At 35.5% G+C, this 27,857-nt stretch overlaps 5 protein-coding genes across 9 annotated transcripts in view; 4 read left to right on the top strand and 1 right to left on the bottom strand.

The window, feature by feature from the left end:
* LOC110418916 (zinc ion binding protein) overlaps positions 1 to 2,206 on the top strand; it is a 4,741-nt gene extending 2,535 nt beyond the window's left edge. Inside the window, exons 2-4 of the mRNA XM_021431734.1 lie at positions 24 to 219; positions 907 to 1,602; positions 1,699 to 2,206. Of these exons, the coding sequence (XP_021287409.1) occupies positions 24 to 219; positions 907 to 1,602; positions 1,699 to 1,890 (1,084 nt within the window). The 3' untranslated portion in view covers positions 1,891 to 2,206. The remainder of the gene's footprint in view (positions 1 to 23; positions 220 to 906; positions 1,603 to 1,698) is intronic.
* Positions 2,207 to 4,588: 2,382 nt separating this feature from the next.
* LOC110419174 (Agenet and bromo-adjacent homology (BAH) domain-containing protein) lies at positions 4,589 to 9,803 on the top strand. 5 transcript variants are annotated; one of them, XR_002445445.2, is made up of 7 exons: positions 4,589 to 5,860; positions 6,340 to 6,491; positions 6,573 to 6,695; positions 6,971 to 7,789; positions 8,242 to 8,458; positions 8,567 to 9,289; positions 9,665 to 9,803. XR_002445445.2 is itself a non-coding variant. In XM_021432098.2 (7 exons), the coding sequence occupies exons 2-7, from the start codon at positions 5,566 to 5,568 to the stop codon at positions 9,106 to 9,108; spliced, it is 2,148 nt and encodes a 715-aa protein (XP_021287773.1). In that variant the 5' UTR covers positions 4,589 to 5,035; positions 5,181 to 5,565; the 3' UTR covers positions 9,109 to 9,475. The 5 variants fall into 5 exon arrangements, 4 of the variants coding, with proteins under 4 accessions (XP_021287773.1, XP_021287774.1, XP_021287772.1 ...); XM_021432098.2 differs by lacking the exon at positions 9,665 to 9,803 and having other exon boundaries at positions 4,589 to 5,035; positions 5,181 to 5,860; positions 8,567 to 9,475; XM_021432099.2 differs by lacking the exon at positions 9,665 to 9,803 and having other exon boundaries at positions 6,397 to 6,491; positions 8,567 to 9,475.
* Positions 9,804 to 9,974: 171 nt separating this feature from the next.
* Positions 9,975 to 11,596, bottom strand: QRT1 (Pectin lyase-like superfamily protein). Its single transcript, XM_089783957.1, has 5 exons — positions 11,289 to 11,596; positions 10,815 to 11,010; positions 10,526 to 10,729; positions 10,216 to 10,454; positions 9,975 to 10,122 (listed from the first exon to the last, which is right to left on the bottom strand). Exons 1-5 carry the CDS (start codon positions 11,594 to 11,596, stop codon positions 9,975 to 9,977), a joined length of 1,095 nt encoding a protein of 364 aa, XP_089640083.1.
* Positions 11,597 to 13,846: 2,250 nt separating this feature from the next.
* Positions 13,847 to 16,789, top strand: LOC110419410 (Ribosomal protein S10p/S20e family protein). The gene is made up of 4 exons (XM_021432439.2): positions 13,847 to 14,181; positions 14,480 to 14,533; positions 15,568 to 15,900; positions 16,539 to 16,789. Exons 1-3 carry the CDS (start codon positions 13,978 to 13,980, stop codon positions 15,877 to 15,879), a joined length of 570 nt encoding a protein of 189 aa, XP_021288114.1. The 5' UTR covers positions 13,847 to 13,977; the 3' UTR covers positions 15,880 to 15,900; positions 16,539 to 16,789.
* A 4,971-nt stretch (positions 16,790 to 21,760) lies between these two features.
* On the top strand, positions 21,761 to 23,249 carry SERAT2;1 (serine acetyltransferase 2;1). The gene has a single exon (XM_021432177.2). It carries the CDS (start codon positions 21,841 to 21,843, stop codon positions 23,017 to 23,019), a length of 1,179 nt encoding a protein of 392 aa, XP_021287852.1. The 5' UTR covers positions 21,761 to 21,840; the 3' UTR covers positions 23,020 to 23,249.
* The last annotated feature ends 4,608 nt before the right edge of the window (positions 23,250 to 27,857 follow it).

Raw genomic sequence — 27,857 nt, 5'->3', positions numbered from 1 at the left:
TTTTTTTTTTTTTGGATTTTTAGCCCGAATAATCCGGCTCTGTTAGGGTTGAATGTGGGAGGTGGAGTGCACGTGAAGTTAAGGCTGCGGAGACCTAACCGGGATTGGGATTTTTATCCCTTTGATCAAGTTCTTGATACAATGCTTCACGAGCTTTGCCACAATGCCCATGGTCCTCATAATGCTAGTTTTTACAAGCTTTGGGATGAACTTAGAAAGGTCCATTTCGTTCTTTTAGATAGTCCTTAATCATCATTTTTCCAATGTCAAATGCTGTTTTATGGATGGTTCATTTCCACATTCATACTAATTTTCAGCATGGTAGTTCTTTTCATGTTAGCCTTGTTTGAGTTTGTGCTATTGTATTAAACCATTAAAGGCTCTAATTTGAGAGTTGGGGGTTATTTGAATCTCTGGCCTTTGAGGATCAAATCATCAACAAAGCGTCCATAGGTGTTTTGGGGAGTTCTTAAGATATTTTCTTGTAAGGAAACAGGAAAGCTGTTTGAATGGCAGTTGATATTTGGTTGTTGGTTAATATGCATTTGAGCTCTATATCGGTTTCTTTCCATCTGCAATTCATACCATTCTCTTTGTATGAAATGTCTTCTTGGGAGCTTTATACTGGTCTGTAGTGTATGTTCTTGAGATGTCCCATTTTTGCTTTCCTTGTTGTCATTTAGTTACTTGTGTTTCTGGAATTTTAACAATTAAATGGGAGTTAATTAAGGTCTGAAGAGACACCCTTACTTTCATCTTTGGATATTCTAAGGACATAGGATGAATTAATCCCGTTTGCTGTTTATTGCGTGTAAATAAGAAAATAATTTGGAGAATCTATATTTAAGTAGGGGAGCATGCTAGTTTTAATGTGTTTGCATATTTGTCCTTGTTATGTCCGTCCAGGAATGTGAGGAGCTCATGGCAAAAAGGATAACTGGCACAGGAGAGGGGTTTGATCTTCCTGGGAGGCGCTTGGGTGGATTTTCCCGACAACCTCCGCTTTCATCTCTTCGCCAAACTGCATTAACTGCAGCAGAAAACAGAGCACGCTTGGGGTCTCTATTACCTTCTGGACCTAAACGTCTTGGTGGTGACAGCACCATCATGGATGCACTTAGTCCAATACAAGCAGCTGCAATGGCTGCAGAAAGGAGATTGCAAGATGATATCTGGTGTGGTTCTCATCGCTCTGAGGTTGCTGGGGATGAAGAAAATAGTGCGGATACTCAGCAGGAACATTTGGACTTGGAGCAAAGAACAGAGAGCTTGAGGGTCAAAGATGTTTCTAGTGGACATGCTTTGGGTGGAAACTCTGGTAAACGAAGTCTTGAACCAGATAAAAATTTTCAATCCATGAACGACCATTTAGAATCGAGTTTTGTGGATTTAACTACAGATGCTCCGGTACTTGTATCTTTTATCAATTGTGGTGCCAGATCTCTTAAATCTCCTAAAAGGAGATGTAAATCTAATAACCTTATACCTACCCATTCTAGTTCAAGTGCCTCTTCTTCTGTGCCCAAGCTTAATGATGATTCTTCTGAAAGTCAAGGAATAACTGCTATGTGGGAGTGTGAATCATGCACTTTATTGAACCCGGTAAGTGTTTCATGCAGCAATAACGAAGTGTTTATAAGAAAATTCCTTTCTTGTATCTTACTTATTTTGCATGTCATTGATTTCAAACCAATGCAGCCATTAGCCCCAATATGTGAGCTTTGCTGCACAGAAAAGCCCAGAGACATTGGTACCAAGTACAAATTTTGGTCCTGCAAGTTTTGTACATTGGAAAACAGTGTGAAATTGGATAAATGCTCAGCATGTGATCAGTGGAGATATTCACATGGCCCTCCAGTATCGACTCGAGCACCCAATGTTGGCACATGAGAACTAATATCTACATGTCCATGCTTCATCTCATCCAAGTCAGTGGATCTCCCTTGGTGAAATTTTGTAAAAATGCCTTCTTAGAAGCCATGTGGAGCATTTTCTGGTGTTGGTTGCTTCTTTTGTTGTTATTATGATTGATGGTTGCTTGAAGCCAGCCCTTTTGTGATTTTTGTACCTTTTGGGAGGGAGAGCATTGTAATCTGGCTAGAAGTTCCTATTTTGGGGCGAAATGATACTCTTTTTTGTACCTTTTTCAATGTAAATACTAGCTCCAACTATACATTCTGATAAATTTTTTCCTCTTTTTCCTTCTCTTGTTCTTGCGTGACTAGCTTAAACAAGCACTGGTAATTAATAAACAAGAAATGAGCAAAGCAGAATAGCAAAGAATTGATAATTAATAAGCATAAGCTGAACAGAGGATTAAGATATGAAACTGTACAGATTCTCTTAATTCTTTTTTTTTCTTTTTCTTTGGATTGAATGAAATAATGAGGAAATTGAAGAAAAATAAATAAAGGGTAGTCATCTAAAACAACACACCTGTTTAGCCTGATATGAAATCATTGAATCCAACATGGCAGGAAAAACATCTAGTTAATGAAGGCAAGTGGATAAGGTTTTGGTTAACTGGTTCTGCCTCTCGAAGAAGATAGCTTGTCCAATCCTGTCTGCCCATGGACGATAGACCCCATGAAATACTGATCAGAATGTTGTTGAACAAAGGTGCACAGATACTAATGTTAGAGAAATTGACTTAATAATATCCCCTCTCTCTCTCTACCTGTAAATTATGTCAGAGTATGCAGTTTTATCATTGTTTATCCAGCTATGATCATCCCCATCATGGCCAGGTGGCCTAGGATACCTCCATATTGTACGTGATGAAGGAAGCTCTCACATGGTGAAATGACTGAGATGAAGTGTTGGGGTAGAAATCATGCAGTCATAGCACTAATTCATGGTTAGATGTTCCTACGGATGTAGTTGCAGAAACAGCATGTGTTTTGTCCTTAGAGCAGCCGCCACTGCCAACCTTGGACAACATGATTTTGATGGTTGGTCTTTGCCTGACCATCTCTAGGAATGCTTATAAGTATTGCTGAACCATGGCCATCTGCATTCAGGGCCCAGCTCCAAGTGGGATAGTGCTGTAGTAGAAGCTGCAAAAGAGGAAGAGAAAAGCCAGAGGGGAAGCCATGGATGGGGAAGAAGCAGTAAAAGAGGGTTGTCACAAAGTAAAGAGAAAAGAAGTGGAACTTGAAACATCTTCTTCTCTAGCTATTGACTCACTAAGCCGATTGCAGAAACAAGTTTGGGTTTACGTAGAATGGCCAGTTTGAAACTCCGGCGACACTGCTCGAAATCGTGACAAGTCATAATAATAATAATCCTTTGCTTGTCCTTTCTCTGGCGTAAAAAATGGGTTACATCGAGATTACTATTTTGTTAAATTAAGATATGACTATGATAATTATGTCAACAGTGTGGTCGGTATTATCCTGCTTAACAATTGCACCTAGGATTCTGTTTTAAATATGAGTTGAGGTTGCTCGGTAGCCCATTGTGTGTAGACAAAGAAGCCTAAGTGAAGCCCAGTCATCATGGTGAACATACATGAAATTTTGAACTCCTAAGAGTATTTTGAACTGCTGTAAATGATTCCATTAATGGATATCTACAAGCTTCCATTGTGGTTGCGGTTCGCTCAAAAAATAATGATAATAGGATACACTGCCTTTTCATGTGATAATCATCAAACCTGGCTGGTAGGTGACCAGCAGATCCCCATTCAATACACCATGCTGGCATTCATCTTGTGGAAACGCTCCAAAGGCACAACCCCAACTACTTAATAACAGATTTCTTCCTTCTTTTATGCGAGATGATGTGGTTTTTTGTATGTATTTTAAACTTAATCTTTGACCCTTGATAAACAATTCATTGGGTTTGGAGAGAGACCATGCTGAATGAATGCATACCTTAGAGGAAAGGAGAAAACATTTGCTTCAACTATAAAGCACCCCCCAAAACATTATAGTTTTATGTATGAGTGGGAAATAAAATAAAGAAGCTTGAAACAGTGGCTATCCTAGCACTGCAAAGTCTAAGAAGAAAAGCCATTAGGATTCATAACAAGTGGAATGAGAAAGAAATAAAAAAAAATAAAGATGCTTTTTGTAAGAACATGGGGATCTTTGAAACTCCACACAGATTTCATTTGCTTGTGGCTTTGTGGAAGCAAACAAAGATAAACAAATATGGGACATTGAAAGTCATTGCAATTATCTTTTCACACCCACAGATCATTTTGAATTTGACTTTGTATTCTCCATTTTTTACTCTTCTTATCATCACAAAGGCTGTAGGCAGCTTGGGACATAGCTAAATTTCTTTTCTTTGTTTGTATTTAAGGAACGTTGAGTCATTAATTCTTAATTTTCATGCATAAAAATGATGATGAAGGGGAAGGAAGCTGAAGCTGAACCTTTAAGAAAGAAAGAACATGAAAAAGAAAACAAAGGATATGGGAAAAACCCCACTGGGCCAAACAGTTTGTAATGGCAGGAACACCTGCTGTTATGAGGGCCCATGGACATATGGCCTATCCAAATGAGTGATGGACTCAGCCCCCAATTTACAATCTATAAAAAATATTGTTTATTTATGTTATTTATTCTTATTTTACCTGTCTTCTCCTACCATTTCTGGTTTCTCATTCTCTCACCATCAGCGGCTGCATGCCAAACCTCTGCAACTTCCAAACTACCCACCAAAATGTCCTTTTTTGGCTCTCACTTTTCACCTCTTGCCCTGGCATCCTTTGTCACCTCTCTCTTTTTCCACTCTCTCATGTTCCACACATCAGAACAAAGGCAAAGTCTTCAACTTTCACCTCTTTCTTGAACCCTTGAAAAAACTTGAAATCTTCCAACAAGGATCCTGTTTTGATGCTAAAGATTGTGAGTTTAAGTCTAAAGAAAAGTGCCCATTTTGCGGTTTGCTTGATGATTCTCTTAGTTCAGTCAGTCAAAGCCATATCTTGGTCCCTTTTGGTTCTTTCAAGCTTGGACTTCAGTTTTCTTGGGTTTTTCTCTGATCTACTTGCAGATCTTCAAGGCTCAGCTTTTACTGAGTTCTGGTCAGTTTTTTCTAATTCCCCTCTGTTGTTTGGTAGAATTCTTTGAAATTTTAGCTGGAGAGTCATGGTGGCATCTTTGGGGTTAGTATTTGTTAGTTGTAGCTTTGATTGAATGCAAAAAGCTTCTTTTTTGTTCATTTTGAAGGTGGCCTAGTCAGCTGGATATTTTCTGTTCAAGCATTTGTAACTTATTTGAGGAATCCATTGTTAGGTAGTTGGAGTTTCTGATCTTTTAGATAGTCAAACGCTTATCTTCTGTAAATTTTAGTCAGTTTTGTGAGATTCCTTGTTTTTCTTCTTCTTTTTTGAGTCATTCCACGTTTTGGTTTGGGCTAGAGGGATCGTTTTAAAGGTAATAACTTGTTGCCATATTCTAGCTATCTTCCGGATGATTGTATGGTGGTTGTCATTTTGGCAGCTAATTTACTAGTGTTAAAATCCTTTTCCAATTTTATTGGGAATTTAGTTATGTGAATAGGTAGTCAAGCAGATTCTGTGTTGTAAATCTCCTCTTGGTCCTTTATACCAAAATGTCTGGAAATGGTCATTGTTTCGTCGAGTGGAAGGAGGAATTTGTTTCCCAGGAGCGTGGTAACCGTGTGGTTCACTATTTCTTGAAGGATTCTTCTGGGGAATCCATCCGTGCGGTTATTGGTACTGAGAGGAGTGTTAGGCACATGTTTTATGTTGTTGCTGAGGAGTTTGTGAGGGTATATGGGGCAGAGCATTCAATTCATGCTGGTTTCAAATGGAGGTCGAGAAGAGAGGTTGTGGATTGGCTTACATCTATGCTCTCAAAGCAGCATCTGCAGGGAGATCGATCTAGTATGTATTTCATCTTTTCTTCTTTTATTCCGTTATTTTCTTGGCTTCAAAATATAGTACTAGTAAATCACACAAGGATGCATCATTTACAGTGCATTTAAATATAAGACCTTCTTAACAAATCAGTTTAGAATTCTGAAGTGATCTACAATTCTGTTTAGCAGGCATCACCCAAGCTTAATGATTAAACTTGGCATCTTCACTTGTCCTTTATATAAGAGTTTAATGTTGAATTTGAGGTCTTCTATGAGTTTTTCTTTACTGCCCATCACATACTTGTAACTAGATTTCATTTTTCTTCCACTTTTTTACAAAATTATAATCTTTATAAAGTCACATGTGGTAGTACACTTTTAGATGGATGTAAAAAATGTCATTATGAACTATTGTTGAATGGTTTGGTTCTTCCTACCATTTATGGTTGAAGCAACAAACTAGGCAAAGTCATTGATCTTTAGAATTCATCTATCTTCTCCAAGGAACCACTATGCAAAGTATCCCTGAAATTTGCAGTTTTATAACGTCTTCAATGACAGAGTCACCAAAACATGAAGCGCTGCTAGCTTTGGCATCTCCTGATTGTGCAACGAATGAGATTAGTGCTCGGAAGGCCCAAGCACTGGATGATATGGTATATCAACTTGATTTTCTTTTTGTTCAGTTCCTTATTCTTTGTTTAGATGTTTACCTGACACTGACTTTTTTATTACAGGGCCATCTTTCGAGAAATTGGAATGGACCAAGTTCAGATATTGTGTGGTCAGGCACTGCTTGGACATGTGGTAAACAGCTCAAACATTTCCCAGCATTTGGCCGCAATGGGACCACAATAGCGGTAAGCATCAACAAGTAAAGAAAAGAAAGATGGCACAGATTGATGCTGGACTTTTATAAATGGAAGGACATGCATGGATCTACTTGCCTAACTCTAATCGAATGATGAAACTTGGTCAGATTTCATAAATTTTTAATTGGTAGGCATGGATTGGGCAATATCATTTCTTCTTGGGACCAGGCATCATGCGTTTGGATGGGACTTTGTCATTTGTGTTTTCTTTGACTGTGAAGTTCACTGATGTTTGTCCTTTTCGTTTCTTTCCTGATGCTCAGGTTCAGTCCTTTGTCTTTGTCATGGCTAAAGGAGAGAATCACTACCTTGCTTACTTGGAGGACATGTACGAAGACAAGCGAGGCCAGAAGAAGGTTAAAGTGAGGTGGTTTCACCATACTAAGGAAGTCAAGGGTGTTGTCCCTGTAAGGAATCCTCATCCAAAAGAAGTTTTTATCACGCCTTATTCGCAGGTCATTAGTGCTGAGTGTGTTGATGGTCTTGCCTGTGTCTTAACTCGTGAGCACTACGAGAAATGCTCAGCTGTGTTTCCTGATGCTTTATTAGCCAGAGTGCATGTGTGCTCTAGGCAGTTCAGAAGTAATAAAGTGAAGCCATTTGATTTGAGTAAATTGCGCGGGTATTTTGATCAACCGATACTGTCTTGTTTGAATTCCAGTATGTTCTCAGAGCCTGACTCCATGAGCCATGGCCTAAATGAAGAAGGGGAGGAAGAACTAAGTCCCAGTGAAAATGTAAAGCTGGGAAATAAGAGGACCAGAACTAATAGAAGTAGTCAAAGGTTTGTGACAGATCATTCAGGAAACAGGATTTCTGGTAACCACTTGATGACTTATGAAACTTCATACAAGAAAATAAAATATGCCTTGTCTGGCAAGAGTTTGCTTTCCCTCAAGCATGTTGACTGTCAACCATGGCATGGCTCAGTTTTCAAGGTTGATGAAAAGATAGAGTTACTGTGCCAAGATAGTGGCATCCGAGGCTGCTGGTTCAGATGTACAGTCTTGCAAGTATCAAGAAAACAGATGAAGGTTCAATATGATGATGTGCAGGATGAAGATGGATATGGCAAGCTTGAGGTATGCTTTAGGCTGTAAAATATCGTTTTATCTTTCCAATTAGTTGATCTCAATAAAGTAGCATAGTGTGTAAATAACAAATTTCCATTTGATATTCGTCACGAACAGTGGTTATTCAGGTTGATGGTTTGAAATGTTTTGCCACTTTGCAGTGCTGCAAAACTGATTCTCTAGTTTAGTTATACTGGGTTTGAAACTGGGTTCGATTTTAATAAACCCTCTCTTATAGTTTGCTATTGAATTATTTTGCCGTCACTTGTTTTCGGTGTTTCTCTTGTTTTCTCTATTCTTCAAGGAGGAAAGAATTGAGAAAATATTGCTATGTAACAGACTTAGCCCTGTCAATATTTTGTATGTAAATGAAATATGACTTGTATGTGTCTTATTTTTTTCTCATAAATGTGTTTGTTCTTCTCTATGAAATGAAAGCTGATGCAGTCGCCATTGTGTAGGAATGGATCCCAATTTTCAAGCTTGCTATGCCTGACAAACTTGGCATGAGGTACTCAGGCCGCCGAACAATTCGACCTGCTCCTGCTAGCTCTGAAACAGTGCTTGCCTTTGATGTTGGGTCTGCTGTTGATGCATGGTGGAGCGATGGGTGGTGGGAAGGAGTTGTAACTGGAGTGAACAGCAGTGGTGATCATAATCTGCAAGTTTACTTTCCTGGTATATTTGTTTTGAAAAGTATATGTTGCGGTTGCTTCTTGTTTATTGTGATCTGATTGATGCTTTCTCTTATCCCACTTCAACTAATAATTACTCTTATGGTGTTAGGTGAAAATCTATTCCTGAGCATAGATAAAAAGGATCTAAGAATTTCCAGAGATTGGGATGGGGATCGCTGGATTGATATTGAGGCCAGACCTGATATGCTCTCTCTGATATCTACTGCCATTAGCCCAGACATGGACACCAAAGTTTCCATGTCCTCTACTGTTGTCATGGATGCCAAGTTTGATGGCAGTGCTATGCCAATGGAAGTTGTTGCTGCCAAAACTACACTCAATGTTGTTCACGGGGAAAAGCCTGAATTAGCTATTCAGTACTGTTCTGGGGGTAAGGAGCTTCAATCATCAAAAGATGAAAAAGATGGAGATGGTAGTGATGTTAAGAAGCCTCCACCATCAGAAAATGGTGATAATGATGGAAATGCTGATGATGCCAACACCATTCATGATCAACTAAATGATGTGGATGGTAATGACAAAAACAACAACGCCAACAACAGCAATGATGGTAAGGAAGGCAAGTTAGAGACAGAGAATGACATGGAGCAGGATTGTAAATCTACAGAACTCGTGGAAGTGACAACTTAGAATGTTTTCGAAGGGGAGTTTTTGATGCAACTGATTCTTTTGTAACAGGGATGTTGGTATTGATGTCGACTAACCACGGCTTAAGTTAGTTAAGACCTCTGTAAATAGTGACGCAGGCGTAGCGCAAAGTCATTGTGTTTTGTGTTTGACTTGGTGGCCTTGGTCAGTGTACAGTAACCAGGTTAGTTTTTTGTTGGTTTCTGTTTGTTATTGTTATTAGACATAGGATTCTCGTTCAAGGATCTTTGGTTAGGAGCTTCTCTAAAATGGAGTCAGTTCTTCGCTCAGTTTCATAGTCACGGGCTTTGCTTGTATCTTTGTAAACCCTAATCTCTATTCTCTTGTAATGAGAATCATGTTTTCTTGACTTTGTATTCTTGCATACCGGGACAATCACCCCTGCAGCCTCCCCAACTACCTAACACCGGCACCTTCCTTTATCCAATCTATAGATTAGTATAATTTGTAAGTCTTGATGATTAGTTTATTAGTATTATTTTGTAATTATTTATTATTTTTTCCATTCTGTCAGTAAATGATGTGTTGTTTGTCTCAGATGACATGCATGAGGTGAGTTTTTCTGTTTGAAGGTAAATGGAGAGTTTGGGTCAAATCTTTGACGTGGTCCTTGGGGACATTGAGACATAAACAATACTGGATTGATTTTCTTGGGGATCATTTAGGAAAGAAAATATAAACACTATTGTCTTTCATTGTAATGGGTATAGTTACATTTAAAAGAATATATACCATTAAGATTGTTTGAGTAAAACCCTGTTGAAGGGTAAAAAATTTTGGTGGATGTATGGGAGAGAAGGCCTGGCATGAATAATGAAGATGAGAGTGGAATGAGTCGTGGAAAATGGTTATAATCTCAGCCATTGTTCTCCATCTATGAATTTCATGTCCAGGAATGGTTTTGCTTCTTGATAGCTGAGTTTCTTTGACCATGGCACCCTGCCTCTTGTATCTGCTCCTGATCCCCTGCACTGGAATTCCCCAAACACTGCAGTCCTGCATATGCAAAAATTGGAAGTGTATCAGGTTTTTGTACATTCAACTTAGACAAGCAATTTCATTGAACTTCTGCTGGAATGGAGATCATACTTTTGCCTTACAGGGTAGTTCCAGTCACTCCATCCGGCTGGAGTTATGATGTCGTCAAAGTAACAGTTGGAATAGATAGCTCTGGAATAGTTTCCCCAAGCTCTTCCCAGGTAAATTTTTCCAGTTCCACTGATTATGCAGTTTACAAATGAAAACCCTGTATTATCATTCGGTGAATCCCTATGGTGAGCTGCAATCGCTCCATACCTTTTGGCAGTGGACTGAAGCACACAATCCTGCTTCAAAGACGCCAGCGTGAGTATTTTATGAAGGAAATGTGACAATCATGCTCCAAACTTAGGTAATTTACCTGATAGAGTGATCTTGATCTACCGAAGATGAAGTCGACACTGCCTTGAATGTGACACTTATAGAAGTAGTGTGATCCAGTTTCATCCAGGAGTGTGTCCTGTGACCCGACAACCTTGACCTTGTAGAACATTGCTTTGTCACCAGAAATCCTGAGGGCCACAGCTTGCATTCCATATTCGCCAGGAGCTGCAACAACCGTGTTCTGCAACCCAATTGATCATTCTTTACAGTGATGAAATCAACTAGCATTCACTGATTTTGATGAATCAAATAAGGTTAATTATCACCTCAAATGTGATATCGGTTGCACAAAAGTAATCGGATTCTATGGTGACAGTTGCTGATTTGTAAGTTCCAAGCTCGCAGCCATTGCTATCTTTATCAGAAGCTTTGTCGTTCCAAGAAATTATGGTGTTAGACATCAGTCCTTCGTTCCCGATGAATGATATGTATGGCTTGCATCTTGGGACAATTACTTTCTCCCTGCATGACAGACATGAATTAACTCCATGGATTGTTTATCAGATTAAAGCATGACCAAAGTTTATCAGCTACCATTCTCATCTCTCAAATTGCAGACAACCATAAGGTTCTTGCATCACTAAACAGAAAATAAAATATTGTAAGAGACAGAACAGAGAAGAACAATCAATCCCATGAATGTTTTAACTGTCAAATCCATTGAAATCGAAGTGCAGCCAGAGAGATTGACCTCTGAAAATTGTAAAAAACATAAATAATTGTGAAATATGCATGCGGACCTGTAAATTCCTGGAAGAATATAAATCTTCACTCTTTGTTTATTTCCTTCAGGCACCATATCTATTGCTCCTTGAACCGTGACAGAATCTCCTCCACCATTCTTATCAACCACGATAATACGACTTTGATTATAATCAACTCTTGAACTCACCCTTGCTAGTTTATGTTCATCCACTTTCATGTCATCCCAACTGATAAAAGTCTCCCCATGATTCACATCGTTATTAAATAAACCAACTCGAGCACCATGGGAGGAAGCAACAAGAAGCATAACAAAAGCACTGAAGACAAAGCAGCTGTAGCCCATAGCTCTTTCGATTCCGTTCTGCCACTACCAATGCATCAAAAAATCCACAAACAAAGCAAACCCCATGTGTTTTTTTTCCTTCACTCTCCAGGATTTATATGATCGTTGGTGTTTTCAGGAGTTACAATGTGTGAAGTCGAAAGGGTGTGAAAGAGGTGAGAGTAATAAATAAAAGGAGCGTAAGGTGGTGTGTGTGTGTGTGTGTGTGTTAAGAGTCCTTTGTGTAACTCAAAGCAAGAAAATCATATCAGAATTGCATTAAAAGGAAGTGTAATCATGGTAGAACAAGGATTAACAGAAGAAAAGGGCATGAGTTTGAGGATGTAAAGAATTGAAGAAAGGAAGTTCATGAGAGTTTTGTGCATGGCAAACCCTTTTAAAACTATGTCGATTGAGAGCTTTTTCTGAACATGGAGGAGGTGGTTTCTTGATGTGTTAGATAAAAGAAATTATGGAAGCAAAACAGCAGTTATGCTCCTTTTAGCTGGAAAACTGAAAAAGAAACAACATTCTTCAATTTACCAAGCCAGCCTCTTTTAATGAGCAGTTTCTTTTTCTTTTACAAGGTTTGATTAGTACAAGAATCATAGCTCCCTCCTGTGAATCATCACATAGGAATTAAGTTTCTTTACAGGAAGAAGAGATTCGAATCCAATTCTTTCGATTAGAAAAATAAAATTATTGTTTGTCAAAAATACTATATCAAAACATCATTTCATCCCAAAAATTAAAATTTAAGACAATGAGATACAACAAAGAGAGACCATTCCAAGTGTTGAAGGATGCCAACCAATGTACTTGAGATCTTGATTGCACTTGTAGAGTAGCCCAATCTATGTTTCTCCAAATGTCCTGGATAGAGTCTAGAGGATACCAACATGCCCACCTTGACTTTTGTGGAAGTGAATAAATGAGCAATGATGGGTTTGCCATCATAGTTTCTCTATTGAAATGAGAAGCTCTCTCCTCTCCTCCTCTGCATGTTTGTAATTGAAATTCCAAGGAGATTAATGCCTTTTAACCTTAAGTTTTAAAGATTGAAAGAAACATTGAAATGTAACATGTTTATGTCATTAGGGATGAGCAATTTTCAACCTGAAATCGAATTAATCAAATGAATCAAATAAATTTAATTAAGATAAGTTAGTTTATTCGAGTTTTCGATTAATTCGAAAGTGAGTATAGTTAAATTGATTAAGTCGAATCAATTTTAATTTTGAATTTTTAATTTATGCCTGCAATTGGATCAGGGTTGACTTTTGGGTAAAATCACTCAAGTAAGAGTTTCAAGTCTCCATAATTAAGATGAATTACAAAAGTTTGATTTTTTTTTTTTTAAGTTTTAGGCCTCAAATTTGGAGATATCTTATAATTTTATAATAATATAATTAATTATATTAAAAATATATAAATAAAAATATTTAATAAAATATATATTTAATAATTTTCAATAATTTTTTTATATATAATTAATTATTTTTTACTTATAATATTAATTTTTGAATTTTTCTTTCCTCACCTACTTTTTTTTCCTTTAACTTTAATTTTTTTATAAAAATATTTAAAAAGTTAGTTATGCTGTTATTTTCATAAAATCGTAACCTTATTTAGAATTGATTACTTTATATATATATATATATATATATATATATATATATATTAAATCAAGCAATTTTTTCACTTTAAAGTAGATTTGAATAATTTAAGATATATGAAATTATTTTTGATTTTTTATTTAACGGTAAAAAATTGAAGTCATTAGATGATAATAGCAATATTGCCTTAAAGAAATTATATAAGTGGAAGATAACAGTACAATTGACATCCTTAATTATATAAAAACATTTGATTCTTTTCCAAATGTATATATTGCTTTGAGAATAATGTTAACAATTTTGTTAAGTGTTGTTTCAGAGAAAAAAAAATTTTCAAAAGTAAAACTAATAAAATCTTAATTAAGATCAACGATGTATCAAGAAGGATTAAATAGATCAATTATATTATCAATTGCAAAAAAATTATTAAAAGGACTTGATTATAAAAATTTAATTAAAAATTTTATATCTCAAAAAATTAAAAAAAATAAAATTTTAATAAAAAAAATCTTATTTGAATATTTCATATCATTATTAGTGGTACATTCATATGATAAGATCTTGGGCTTCAAATAGGCCCAATAAGAAAGAACTCTTGTCAGAGATAAGAAGAAGAAAGTCTCTGCTTTGGGCTTACCAGTGAGCCCAACTGAAGAAAACCTCTCACCAGAAAGCAGAAGGAACTTTTGGATAGAACTCTGTGTCTCTGGTGTGAGTTACAGAAGAAGGGTTTCTGAAATCTCTCTACTCTATAGCAAAACAAGGAAAAGGTTATTCAATTTTGCAATGGCAGTATCATCAATCTCTTCAATTCTGATACCTTCTTTAACAATCCCAAATCCTCCCTCACCCAAACCAAAGTTTAATCTTTTATCTCATTCTTCACCAATCTCTTTCAACCCTTTGAAGCTCAGCAACAGTACCCTTAAACTTTCACAGTCACCCACCAAGCTTTTTTCTGCCCCTGAAGCTTTGGAAGAAACACCTGAGGTTTGTAAAAGTTTCTTCCTTTTTTCTTCTTACTTCTTGTGAAATTTATTTTTTTTTAAGCTTTTGATTGCTGAGAAATCATGGGAATGAAAAAGGCTTAGTCTTTTGGCTTGATGGGGTTGAGTTTATTAAAGTGCATTTGAATAATTCTTTGTTGGTTTGCAATTTCTTTTTACGTTCAAATGAGCCTACTTCATTACGGTTAAGTCATTTTTGAAACTAGGAACACCAAAGAAGGGAGGTTAGGTTGATATTAAATTCCCATATTTTGCTTTGAATTTAAGTTTCTGTCTTGCAGGTTGGAGGTTCAGAGGTGCCCAGTTCTTCATCTGTTAGTGCGGAAGCGGATAAGGTATCTTTCTGAGCTATTTTTGAGATTGTAAAAGCTGTTTAAAACTGAGATATTATGTTTGGCACTGAAGTTCAAGTAAGTTCTGGATTCCACCATGTTGTTATGCTTTTTATGGGATACTGTATACGAGCAGCTTATATGTAATAGTATCAGACCTACTCATCCGTCCCGTATGACATTCTTGTTCGAGGATGATATTCTTGCTCCCCGTGAACACCCCTCTGGAGGAATAGGCATGTTACTTTTAGGAATACATCTTTCAAACCCATTGATAAAAGGAAGTACCTTGCCTATCTTCTGATATGATTCTGTGGATGCAACTAGGAAGCTCAGATGGCGAAAGGTTATTTAATTCTTGTCCTGAATTTTGTAGCGTACTATGGCCCTGTGAGAGTTTGATGATAGGTGTCTTCTTTTCATATGTCATTGCTTCATTATAGAAATCTTTGCATATGTCAGACTGTATTAGGGATGTCCTGGAATTTTGTTACTGTCTCACAGAATGATTGCAGTAGGGACAAGAAACTTATAAAAACTTGCCAAGCGTCCCCTCCTTGCACATGGTGATACTCAAGTATGCTAGTAATTATACACAAGTTAATCTCAAGCTGATTGCCATCTAGCTGATCCTCAGAAAGTCTGCTTAGACATGTTTTATCATCAAACTGTAGAGAGATAAATCATGGAGTTGTCAGACGTTGCCTCTTTTACCTTGTAATACCATCCTGCTACGAAAGAATTATCTCCTCTCGCATGTCAAACTCCTGAATTGCTTCTTTTGAAGAGCAGTTAACTGTAATTTACATGAGTCTCACCTTTAGACATGGAGTTGATTTGCTAGTCAATGGGTTTATCTCGGAAGATTGCAAATGGACTGATAGGAAATCCAAGTGACTGAACCAGTAGAAGTCTGATAATTGTACAATGATGAGGTTGAAGAATGCTAGAGAATCTACTTTTGTCTAAATCGATTCTACTTTTATCTTGTTTTCCAGTAGTTATATTTGAGTTCTGATTCAAGTTTCTTTTCACAGACGGCACCTAAGCAGAAGATTAGAATTAAACTTAGGTCATACTGGGTCCCCCTGATTGAGGACTCTTGCAAGCAGATAATGGATGCTGCACGGACTACCAATGCTAAGACTATGGGTCCTGTGCCGTTACCAACCAAGAAGAGGATCTATTGTGTTCTTAAATCCCCACACGTGCACAAGGATGCAAGGTTCCACTTTGAGATCCGGACACACCAGCGCCTCATAGATATTCTATACCCAACTGCACAAACAATTGATTCTTTGATGCAGCTTGACCTTCCTGCTGGGGTTGATGTAGAAGTCAAGCTCTAATGAAGCAACAATGTAGCTTAGGTAAATTTTGTATAGTTGCTAAAGATGTCCCTTAAATTAAAAGCTGCTATATTTCTTTCCTTGAAGTTTGAATAAATAAAAGTGTTTTTTGCAACTCAATGCAACTTCCTTGAAGTTTTTTGAAGAACTTCAAGAGATTGAAATATCAAAAGCACTGAATTGTTAATTGTAGAAGCTGAAGTCTGTTACCTTTCTTTGTTTTTATTTCCAGAAAACATGGAAAGTTGTTTAGTGCTTGGTACCTACTCCCTTTTACACCTTTGAAGAGAAACATTATTTACATTTTCCTTCGCAAATTGAGTCTTGAAATGCCATACTTTTGATCTATGACCTGTTTCCTCATTATATCCATAAGCCTTACTGTTGAATCCTCTACATGTTGTGCATTTAATTAGAAGATAATATTAGCTCAAATTGCATGAAGTGCTCGAGATTAATTTCTATCAGTGAACATATTTCAGTGGCCCACGTCCACTCTAAGTCATGAATTACCATTCTGATTGTGATAGACATGTTAATCTATGTTTTTAATTGCTTCGGAAATTTTGGTTATGATACATGTCTTACGCTATACATATTATTTGCTTCTGGTCTGTTTAACTAGGAGATTTTGATCTTAATGTTCATCAAATGGTCAGGGCAATGCTAGGTGCTGGATTCTTTCAAGAACAAGTTCTACCAGGGTAATCGTCATTGGTTCTAGTGTTTAGTGGATGACTGCTCAGTTGTAAAAATTGATAAGGACCTTCTCCAAGCAGCTTTTACTCCCCTTTTTGTTGACTGGCTTGTAAGAATTAAGAACCATTTTTTATGAAATCTTACTGTACTAGCATTAAGTGAAAATCAAAATGAGTCATGTAGAGTTTCTCTATGGCTGTTCCTTATGTAATCTCTCTTGCAGAAACTTGTTTGATATGCCAAAAGTGCATATCAAGCACTATTAACCTTTGATTCATGTGCTTTTATATAACAAGCTTGTGCATCATTGTTTAGTGTAAGCCTGGCCCAGAATTTTATGGATTTCATACTGTTGATAACCCTGATCAAAAGAAGAATAATCAAAGGAACTGTAAGAGAAGGGGTACAAAGGGGTGACTTGACTGTCTGTGAACTATTTGGGGACACCCTGAGATTGATATTGCCTCGAGCCAGTAAATTTTGGGTTCTAAATCATCTCTATGAATTATCTTTATTGTGTCAGAACTCAGAAATTTGTTTTCTTGATTTTTGCTAAATGATTGTAACTCAAGAAGGGTGATAAGATTTCCGAGTTAGTTTCATTCATAAAATGTTTTAGAGAGTTTGAATTGACATGAAAATTGATAAAAAAATTTTCTTCTATATCTTTTTTCGAAGTGCGAATATGTTTTCAAAACAAGTATCGCATTTTTTAATATAACTGTATCGCTAATGGCATGAATGTCTATAAAACCGATTATCCTATTATACATAATAGGGTAATCTGTTTTTCCTGTGTCTCTTTTAACACATTTTGTTTTACTTGTTGCAACACCAACTTTGTCTATAACGCATCTTATTTTACTTCCTACAACACCAACTCTTTTTTCTTATTACAAATGAATACCTCTACAGATACAAGCACTAGCATATAAAATTATAGGGTTATTGCAATAACGATAGTTCGGTGACCAATTCTTGGACAAGATGGAACATATTTCAGATAGTGGATTAAGCAACTGAAGGCAGGTCAGCCAGTTGTTTTGAGGACATAATCACCCATAGATTCAGCAGCAAAATTCAGGCTGTCCACTGATTTTCAGGATAAGAAGCAAGAGTACCGTCCTTTCTGTAATCACCTTCCATGTGATGCCAAATGAATTGGGATCAAATCCATCAGGCTCATGCAAATTCCACTTTTGGATTTCTTTCATCTTTGTGGCTACGACCTCTCAAAATCTAAGGAAACGAAAGGAAAGTTCTTCAGGCTGGTGGACATGGCTAGTGCATGCATTCAACATCTCCATGAACATTGACTAATTCCCATGATGATGTTTACACCAAATATTTCTCACTGGTTCCATCTGGTGTAGCCTGGCTACTGTCCTTGGATTTTACTGTCGGCCACGATAAAGAGTTTGCCCAGGTTATCTACCATAATCTTGTTTCTTCTTCCATCATTATCCTAAAGTGTACCATCTGATTGCATGTTTCTCTTCTGACATTTTGGTGCTTCCCCCACCTCTCCCTTTCATAGGACCCACCAAGGCTGCTATTTTTGGATTCTTTTCTTTAGAGAGAGTGACTTCAACATATCAATTATATATGTCCAATCTCTTTCTGTTTGTTATATTCAGAATTCAAAACAAATAATACATTTTTGGTTAAATTCAATCTGCGATCTTCTTTCGTTTCAATATTTTTCACGTAACATCTTAATTGACATCACACAGATAATTAATTTATGTTTTCATAAAAATTAAATTGTTAATTTTATTTAATAAAGTTATCAATTTCTCTACAAAAATATAAAGAGTCATGTAGGCAATCCAATTTGGCAAGGTATGCCATTAAAAAACAAAACAAAGATAAACCAATTTGTTTGCATTGCTGTAATTCCATTAATTAATTCATTCCTTCATGAGCAAAAGACATTAATCAAGCAATTGAAAATTTGGACACTTGTAACATATGAAACCCTATGAATGTGCTTCCGACCTTTCTCACTTAAAATGGTTACTTTAAGGACAATTGTATATGCTTATATAATGCCCATGTTTAATGGCTCAAACATGTAGCAAATAAAGGGTGATTCTAGCTTTGACTAGCTTAGATCCTAAGAACAACTTATTTATCATAATCCAATGTATCGTGTAAGCCATCCAAAATCATACCACTTTTAAGGTTTTAATCCCATTTCTGTACTAAGTTTGCCTGGTGGATATGGAGGGAGGAGGCAACTCGATGGGTGCCTTCTCAATGGTGTGGGGCAACATCATGAGCCAAAAGGCTTGGTTTGTGGGACCATATCAAGAAAGGCTAGCATCTTTAGATAAGATAGGCGAGGGAAGCGGTCTGCCTAGCAATTGCAAGAGGCGCCTCTTGGTTTGAACAAAAAGGTGAGAAAGGGTCATTGGATGGAGGGTCCTACAAATGATGTTCAAGTTCATCATATGGGCCATTGAGGAGGAATTAATCTTGAATTCTATGTCTACCTATATGTTGAAAAAGCTTATCTAACGTTGAATTTTTCAATATAAAAATTGATTATTGTAAGTTAAATTTTGATTTGGTAATCAAGGTATAATTTTGTTTCAAGAACAGAATTTGAATTTTACTTCTTCAGATATAAAAAGTATTTGCACAAGCTCTTCATTTGTAATAAAAATTAACAATTATAACTTCGTAGATCTCATATTAATAAAGATAAAATGCGTTTTGAGTTTAATATGTATGTTTTTCAAATTAAAAATACAAACTCGTGATAAGTAATTTCAAAACTTAATGATTTCAAAACTTACTTAATGTGATATTTTTAATTAAAAATATTAAACTCGTGATAAACTTGAATCAAAATGAATCTCATTCTGTTATAAATGAAAAATTATATACAATTATAGCTTCCTTCAACTTAACATGTACTTACGTCTTTTAAGTTAGACATATGAGTTCACGACAAAATCTTAAATCTAATACCAATTAGTATTTTCTCGTCTATATAATATGTGACACGACAATTGATATGAATTTTTCAATCGTAATATCATACGTCACATGAGCAGAAAATGTGCATTAACATTAAATTGGAAGATTGAATCGAGTTTACGGATAGGACGGCCCGGCCCAGCCCAACCCAGCCCATGAAGAAGTTTAATGTCGGCCATGGGTGAAAACTTAAAAAAAATAGCAGCCACGCACAGGTGGGGCCTCTTCCACCCATTGTGAGTGGCAGTTAAAGAGTTCAATTCAAACTTGGAAGACGTAATCAGTGTCCTGGTAAAGTCAAAAGGTATTTTACAGACTTACACGCAAGATGCGTGGAAGTCACGGTGACCAGACGACAGCTCATAGTCAAATGTCCTCTTTGTCCTCTCTTTAACAGGTGTTCTTTAGGCCACGCGTCATCGCCCACGTCACAGCCCTGTTAAACTGTTGCTTTCAAAGTTCAAACCTTTTTATTTTGCCCAAAAGAAAGGAGCTTTATTAAACTGTATTTAATAATGATCCATTGTTAAGATATAAGAAAATGATTCCCACATTCTCAAATCAATATTTTAATCAATAGGTTATCTTAATTATAAAAAAAAACTATAAAAATAAAATAAAATTTAATTCAAACTCCGAACATTTAATTTTTTTGATACATATTCTTGGGTCATAAAACCATTATAATTTTTATATATATTTTCTCTTATTAATATTAAAAGTTATCAGTTATATGACTACTGTTATAATTTTACTTAATTTGACACAATAAATTCACAAGTCTTTCAATTTCAAACAAAAACTATCTTTGACCTGATGATAAGATGCCAAAAATTATTTCATTCTTATCTATTTCTACATTAATAGGTCTTTATGATTTTTTTTTTCTTTTCTTTTAGAGTTAAAGAGCCTATAATCCACTTATATATGAAACCCATAAAAGGCAAAAGAACTTGTACTTGAAGGGTTAAGTAAATGAAGAAAGTTGTGTGCTGTCTCCTTCTCTTTCATCAAACCCCCCCAAATGCACATCAAATTAAGCTATGTTCCCACTTTCCTTCTCCTCTCTCCGACTCTAATCTCTACCTCCAATTTTGGTTCTTCTAGATAAAAAAAATGGGTGGGTTGGGGGAAAACCCAAACCTGAAAAAGGATCATGATTGTCATCAAAGGAAGAAGTAGGAAGTGTAGCTAGCATTGGCCAAAGGACCACAAATTGACACAAAGGCAATGCTATGCAACATTCAATAGGTTATCATCAAGTGGACTTCATGCTATTCCCATCATGTTGTTGTGTAGAAAGGGGCAAAAGGGCACTCCATTGAGGTGCTCTACCATCTCAATTTTCTTAAAAAAGAAAAGGGTTTCGATGCAGCAGTCTCCACTTTTAAGGGTCTAAATTTGTAAGGATGATGTGGTTTAGGTTCCATAAACTACTAAGAGAAAATATTTGATGTAGTAGTATTATATAGCTTTTATACACCAAATTTTGAGATATTATTTTAAAAGAAATAAAAATGGATATTAAAATGTAATGTTGTTTTAAGACCTTATCAAGTCAAAATAATAAATAATACCTCATCTTCTATACACTAAATCGTAAAGTATTATTTTAAAAAATTAAAAATTAATAAAAATTGATATTAAAACTTAACGTGGTTTTAGGACTTTATCAAATCAAAATAATATTTCATGATTTTGGGATCTTATCATGTCAAAGTCATACTTCATTAATGAGATGTTAAAGTTTAATCACCTAACAATGTAATACATCAAATATGTTATCGATATATTAAATATTAATTCAATTATTACTAGTAAATGACTTAAATCACTATACTGATCTTAATAATTATATTCCTATTTGACTTGAGATAAAGTATTACTATTACTATTCTTTTCGTTTGTTTTTTTTTTTTTGGTCATAGGTTTTTTTTAAGTCCCAAACCGATTTTTTTTAGATATTGGATATTTTATTTTTTATATTATAAATTTATTTTTATATTAAAAAATATTAAATATTTTATATGATAATTTTTTTAAAAATTTTAATATAAAATTATATCAAAGTTATTTTTTTTTAATTTTAATCTTTGTGAAAAAGACAAACAAATATTTAGAGAAGAAGAGATTACCGTTCCTACCCTTAGGACAGGCTTGAACTCTTTATAAAGTCATGTGAGCGAAGACTAAGGTTCCCGGGAGCAGCCGCTTCTTTAAGCCAGTCTATTGTAATTAACTAAAGCAAATACATTTTCCTAGAAAATCTTGTTTTCCATGAAAGTTCTGGTGACACCTCGACCTCTGCCTCTCCCTTTATATAGCAAGTCTCCTCCTTTCTCTCATCCACACCTTTCTTCTTCGATTTTCCAATCAAGCAAACATCCCCACAAGCTTTCTAAATCCATGGCTGCTTGTATTGACACCTCCAGAGCAACAGAGCCTTCCCAACTTTCCCAGCGTCCAGACAGGTCTCAACATGATGAAAATCGTTACAAGTATGTGAATTTCTGCAGACCCACTTTTCCTGATCATGTTTCAAGCATGCCCTTCAACAAGAACCAGACAAAGACCATCCCCACAAGAAAACTTGTTGATTTTCCTTTCGAAGAAGAAGAAGCAGTAGTAGTAGAAGAAGAAGATGTTGACGCTGTATGGCTGGCACTGAAGGAAGAAGCAAGGTTAGATGTTGAGCAAGAACCCATCTTGTCAAATTATTATTACAGCTCGATTTTGTCTCAGAATTCATTAGAAAGTGCTTTAGCGAATCATTTGTCAATCAAGTTGAGCAATTCAAGTCTTCTCAGTAGTACTTTATTTGATATTTTCATGGGGGTGCTTGTGGAAGATCAAGGAATTATAAGAGCTGTTAAAGAAGATTTGAGAGCTGTTAAAGAAAGAGACCCTGCCTGTATAAGTTATGTGCATTGCTTTTTGAATTATAAGGGGTTCCATGCATGCCAAGCTCATAGGGTAGCACATAATTTATGGTCAGAAGGGAGGAAAGTTTTGGCCTTGTTGATACAAAACAGGGTGTCTGAGGTTTTTGCTGTGGATATTCATCCTGGAGCTAAGATTGGGAGTGGGATATTGCTTGATCATGCCACTGGGGTTGTTGTTGGAGAGACGGCAGTGATTGGAAACAATGTGTCAATTTTGCATAATGTGACGTTAGGAGGAACTGGTAAGGTTTCTGGTGATAGGCATCCAAAGATTGGTGATGGAGTTTTGATTGGTGCAGGTACTTGTATTTTGGGGAACATTATGATTGGTGATGGAGCAAAGATTGGTGCTGGTTCTGTGGTATTAAAGGAAGTGCCTCCAAGGACTACTGCGGTAGGGAACCCAGCTAGATTGGTAGGAGGGAGGGAGAACCCCATCAAGCTTGACAAGATTCCAAGTTTTACTATGGATCATACTTCACACATCACTGAGTGGTCTGATTATGTCATTTAGAGGGCTAACTAGTATTCCTTATCAAAGTTTTGGATTTTAACCTCATATCGATTCAAGCTTTTTGTTTGTGTTATAAGAGAGAACTGAAGTTCTCCTATTAGCAAACAGGAGTTTCTAGCTGATAGCATTATATTCTAAGCTGGCTTAATTATGCTGTTATGTAGCCCAGCTTCGCTATAAGTACAATATAGCATATCTTCTTGTGGGAATCATCGTTTTACTTATTGCTAGAGTGCATTGCAGTAGTAACTTTTATATTTATGTTGCTCTTTGACGTTTCCCCAGAAATGGGACTCACAATCATGCTACTTTCTTGTTAATGAATATGGGAGCTCTGGTTTTTATGGCAGAGTACCCATTTTATAGCAATTTGAAGTTCAATTTTGTTTGACAAATAGTACTGAAATCTAAAAGGAACGTTCATTGTCGTATCCTTGTGTCTTGGATCAAAGCCTTCACTGTTTTCCACAGAGGTTCGAGATAAGTTTGACCTGAAAATGAGGTAGCTTGATGATGATAAACAGTGCAGAGGCAAAGGACTAGAATAGAAGAAGGATAGAAGTTGTGATGGCATATGTAATATCTTCTCTACCATTTATTATGTTATAGTTCAAACCATTAAGAGTTATTAGCTAGTAGCATATACCGAGAAGGTTTCCTTTTTGTTGCCATGAGGGGAAGGTTCTATTTTGTTATTTTCTAGTGCATTCATGGCAAGTTCTCGTTTTGTCTTATCAGGCATGAGAATTTTCCATTTTTTCATTTGCCATGTTGAAAAACCTTTACGAGAGAAGACTAGAAAGGATGAAGATAAAGAAAAAGTTGGATGGTGCCAGTCCCTATTTCAAAGGAATATATATGTTTGCTGCAATATATCCACAATTGCCTCTAAATGTACATTCGGTTTTATTAGTGCAGCGCTATTTTCATTTTATATTTTGTTATTTTCTATCTCATAGATATAGTGGTCATCATGTTTTATACTTATTAGAAGTTGAGTTTATACAATTGTATGGCAATTGACCTATCACTAAATAAGGATATATTTTCTACTGCTTTAATGAGCAAGTACTTATGTTTTTTCATAAAATACTGTTGTTTGCTGTGTTAACTTCTCTCAAGGAATTATATATCTCTTTTTCAACTTGATATCAGAGCATTAATAGTGATCGTACAGGACCTTATACTTGAGTTTTAGCAAGAAAACGAAGCTTCAAAACCATTGCTAGGTTGTTCTCATCAACAACAAAACAGAACTCTGAAGTCATTTTTAAGTTTTAATGCTCTAACTTCGTCAATCTTTAATGAGCAAAACTACCCTATATGAGCAGAGAAAACGAAGGCTTATCTTCAAGCCTTCGATCTATGGGAGGTTGTTGAAATCGATGGAGAACCTCTTGTCATGAGGTATGCGAGGCCCACCATCACTCGGATGAAAAAACACGATGAGGAGGTGGCCAAACGATACAAGGCACTCTCACGTATTCATTCGGTAGTAATAGACTCAATATTCACACAAAAAATGGCATGTGAAGCTTCAAAAGAGGCATGAGACAAACTCTGAGAAGAATTCCATGGCAGTGATAAAACACGTTAGATTCAAGTTCTCCATTTGTTAAGAGAGTTCAAGATATTGAAGATGAGAGAAGATGAGACAATTAAAGACTATTCTGACAAGGTTTTAAAGGCTATAAACTAGTTAAGGTTATTGAGGGAGGTTTTATCATAGAGAAGGATTGTAAATAAGGTATTGGTAAGCCTTCCAGAGACGTTTGAAGCAAAAATCTCTTCTCTAGAAGATTTTAAAAACATGTCTGAATTTACAGTAATTTAGCTTATCAATGCATTGCAATCCCAAAAGCGAAGGAGAGCCATTCGGCATAAAGACTCAGTAGAAAATGCCCTGACTGCTAGAACAAGGGAACTCAGGGTCAATAACAGTGGCTCAAAGAGGTTTGAAAGTGATAAAAGAGAAAGGAAAGTCAGTGAAGGAAAGCAAGGAAAGTATGGTAATAAATATCCACCATATACTCATTGTTAGAAGAAAACACATGCTAGCAAATACTGTTGGCATAGGCTTAATGTTAAGTACAGGGCCTACAACCAAATGGGGCATGTAAAAAAAAAACAAAAACAAATGGGGCATGTAGAACGAGTGTGTAAAACCAAAAATGCTCAAATTGATGAAAAGGCTGCAGTAATGGAGCAAGAAGAAATTAAAATAGAACACCTTTTTATGGCTACTTCAATTGATGAAAATGGCGTGACTCATATTTGGTTGATTGATAGTAGATGCTCAAACCACATGACTGGAGATGTCAAGAACTTCACCATTCTAGATAAAAGTTTCAGATCAAGGGTTGATATCGAAATGAAGTTTACTTAAAAATTCTTGGCACTAGGACTATTGCAGTGGAAACACCATCAAGTACTAAGTTGATATCTACGGTTTTTTATGTTCTTGAAATCAATTAAAATTTATTGAGTTTGAGTTAGCTAGCAAAAAATCATTATGGCTTATGTTTAAAGATGATTATTGTACAATTTTCGACCCCTTTAGAGATGAGATGCTTACTGTGGTAATGAAAAATAAATGTTATCCACTTGACATGTCTAAAACAGAGCATAAAGCTCATTATTGTAGCATCAATAAATCTCAACTTTGGCAGAGGAGATTGGGGCATGTTAGTTATGCCTTTTTGAAGTTAATATCTTCAGATAAAATGGTTGAAGGAATTCCTGTTGTTACTACTTCAGATCAGCTATGTGCTGAGTTGTCAATTTGGCAAAGAAAGTCGATTCTCCTTTCCTAAGTCGAGTGATTTTAGAGCCATTAAGAAACTGCAGTTGGTACAATCAGACTTAGGTGGACTTATGCAAACTTTTCATTGAGTGGCAGTGCTTATTATATAATTTTCATCGATGACTTCTCAAGGTATTGCTAGATTTATTTTTTAAAGCATAAATCTGAAGCTTACAGCAAGTTTATTCAATTTAAAGCACCTATAAAAAATGAGGCAGAAAAGAGTTTGAAGATTTTAAAGACTGATAATGGGAAAGAATTGTCAGTTAAAATTTTACTATGTAAGTATATGCATCGAATATACAGTATATTACCAAGCAGAGTATCGATCCCACAGGAAATTAATCTAAAAGTTTACTAAGTACTAAAATTATAATAAATTAATCTTATCCAAACAATCAATATCAAAATAACCAAATTAATTAACTAAAAATACTTAACCAAAGTTTAAACTAAGAAAAATCGAAATAATAAATACTCGAATAAATATCAAATCAAACAAGCTTAAGATAACAATATCCTTCACACTTCATCTAAATTTTACCTCTCTTCCTTAACTTATTTCAATAAGTTAAATTGCTAACCTAGAATCTTAATTTATTTATAAGGGTCTCCCGCTCATTTTATAAAAATATCTATTTTAACCAAAACACTATTCTTATGTGAATTGAAATTAACACAGACTCATTAAGTTCAGGCTCTAATCTAGCTATATATGACCAATATGTATATCCTTATCTTATACGCAAATTAATTAATATGATCATATGCTATCCTAATTTTAGTCTATACTAAACTCTCTTTCTCAAGTTTGTTTAGGTTTCTAAATCAATTTAATAGGTGGCTAGACAATTAAAAGCATTGAGAACAAATTGGAATAAATAATTCAAATCCCATTAAAAATAAGTAAGAAAAAGTATAAAAATTTAGATTACATGTGAGTTCAATTGCAATCATAGAACAAGAAAAGTAGCTACTCATGATTGCAAAGATAAATAACATTATAATAATTTCAACCACTGAGAGTAACAAAAAAAGTAAAAGCCAAGGGAGAAAACAAAAACAAATATTTGCCGCCTTGGTCTCCAAGTTTTAGCTTCAATTTCTAGCTTCTTGAATCTCCAAAAGTTGTCTCTCCTAATGTTCTTAAAAATATCCTATTTATACTAATAGACTTAATCTATGATTCCCTATGTTGACCTATGGTTCAATTGAGCTTAAAAGTGTATTGAGAGGCCCCAAAAATCAATTGTCAGTCTTTATAAATTTTTATTCCTAGCACAGTATGTCTAGCCATTTTTCGACGTGATTTTTTCTATCTTCGAAGCAGAACTGGGTAACGTGTTCCGCATAAAAGTTGTAGCTCTGTCTCCAATGGTCCAAGAATCACATCATTTGGAGTTTTGTAGTGTGAGTTATAATCAAAATATTAAGATATATATAAACAAACTTTTAGGTTTTTCAACACCTTACTTTTCAAAATTAAGTCCAATTCCTTTAACTCCTACGAAAAATATAAAAATTAATAAATAATAACCAAATTAAAAGAAATAACATAAATAAAAATAACCCATTTAAAAATAAACTAATTACAAAAATAACTAAAAATAAGTAAATTATAATAAAAAATTGAGGACTTAGCTAATATTCAATAAGAAAATTGGACTAAAATAATTCTATAAAATATAATTATCAAGAATACTGCTCCAATGAATTTAAGAGCTATCTTGCTAGGTGTGGTATCAAATATCATCTCATGGTGCTCTATTCTCTTTAACAGAATGGTGTATGTGAGAGCAAAAATAGAACTATCATTGAGATGACTAAATGCCTGTAATATGACAAGAATTTGCCAAACCATTTTTGGGTAGAAGTAGCCAGTGTAGCAGTAAGTTTACTCAATGTTTTACCTACTAGAGCTGACAAAACTAAGGGTCCTCATGAGATGTGGTTTGAAGTTAAACCTTTAGTTGCTCATTTGCATGTGTTTGGATGTATATGTTATTCTAAGATTCCAGATGTTAGAAGGACTAAG

Source organism: Theobroma umbraticum, unplaced genomic scaffold (genome assembly GCF_002168275.2).
Source record: "Theobroma umbraticum cultivar Fairchild unplaced genomic scaffold, ASM216827v3 scaffold_67.0, whole genome shotgun sequence".
NCBI lineage: Eukaryota > Viridiplantae > Streptophyta > Magnoliopsida > Malvales > Malvaceae > Theobroma > Theobroma umbraticum.
Note: the sequence above shows the minus strand (reverse complement) of the source record. Positions and strands in the feature narration are given on the sequence as shown.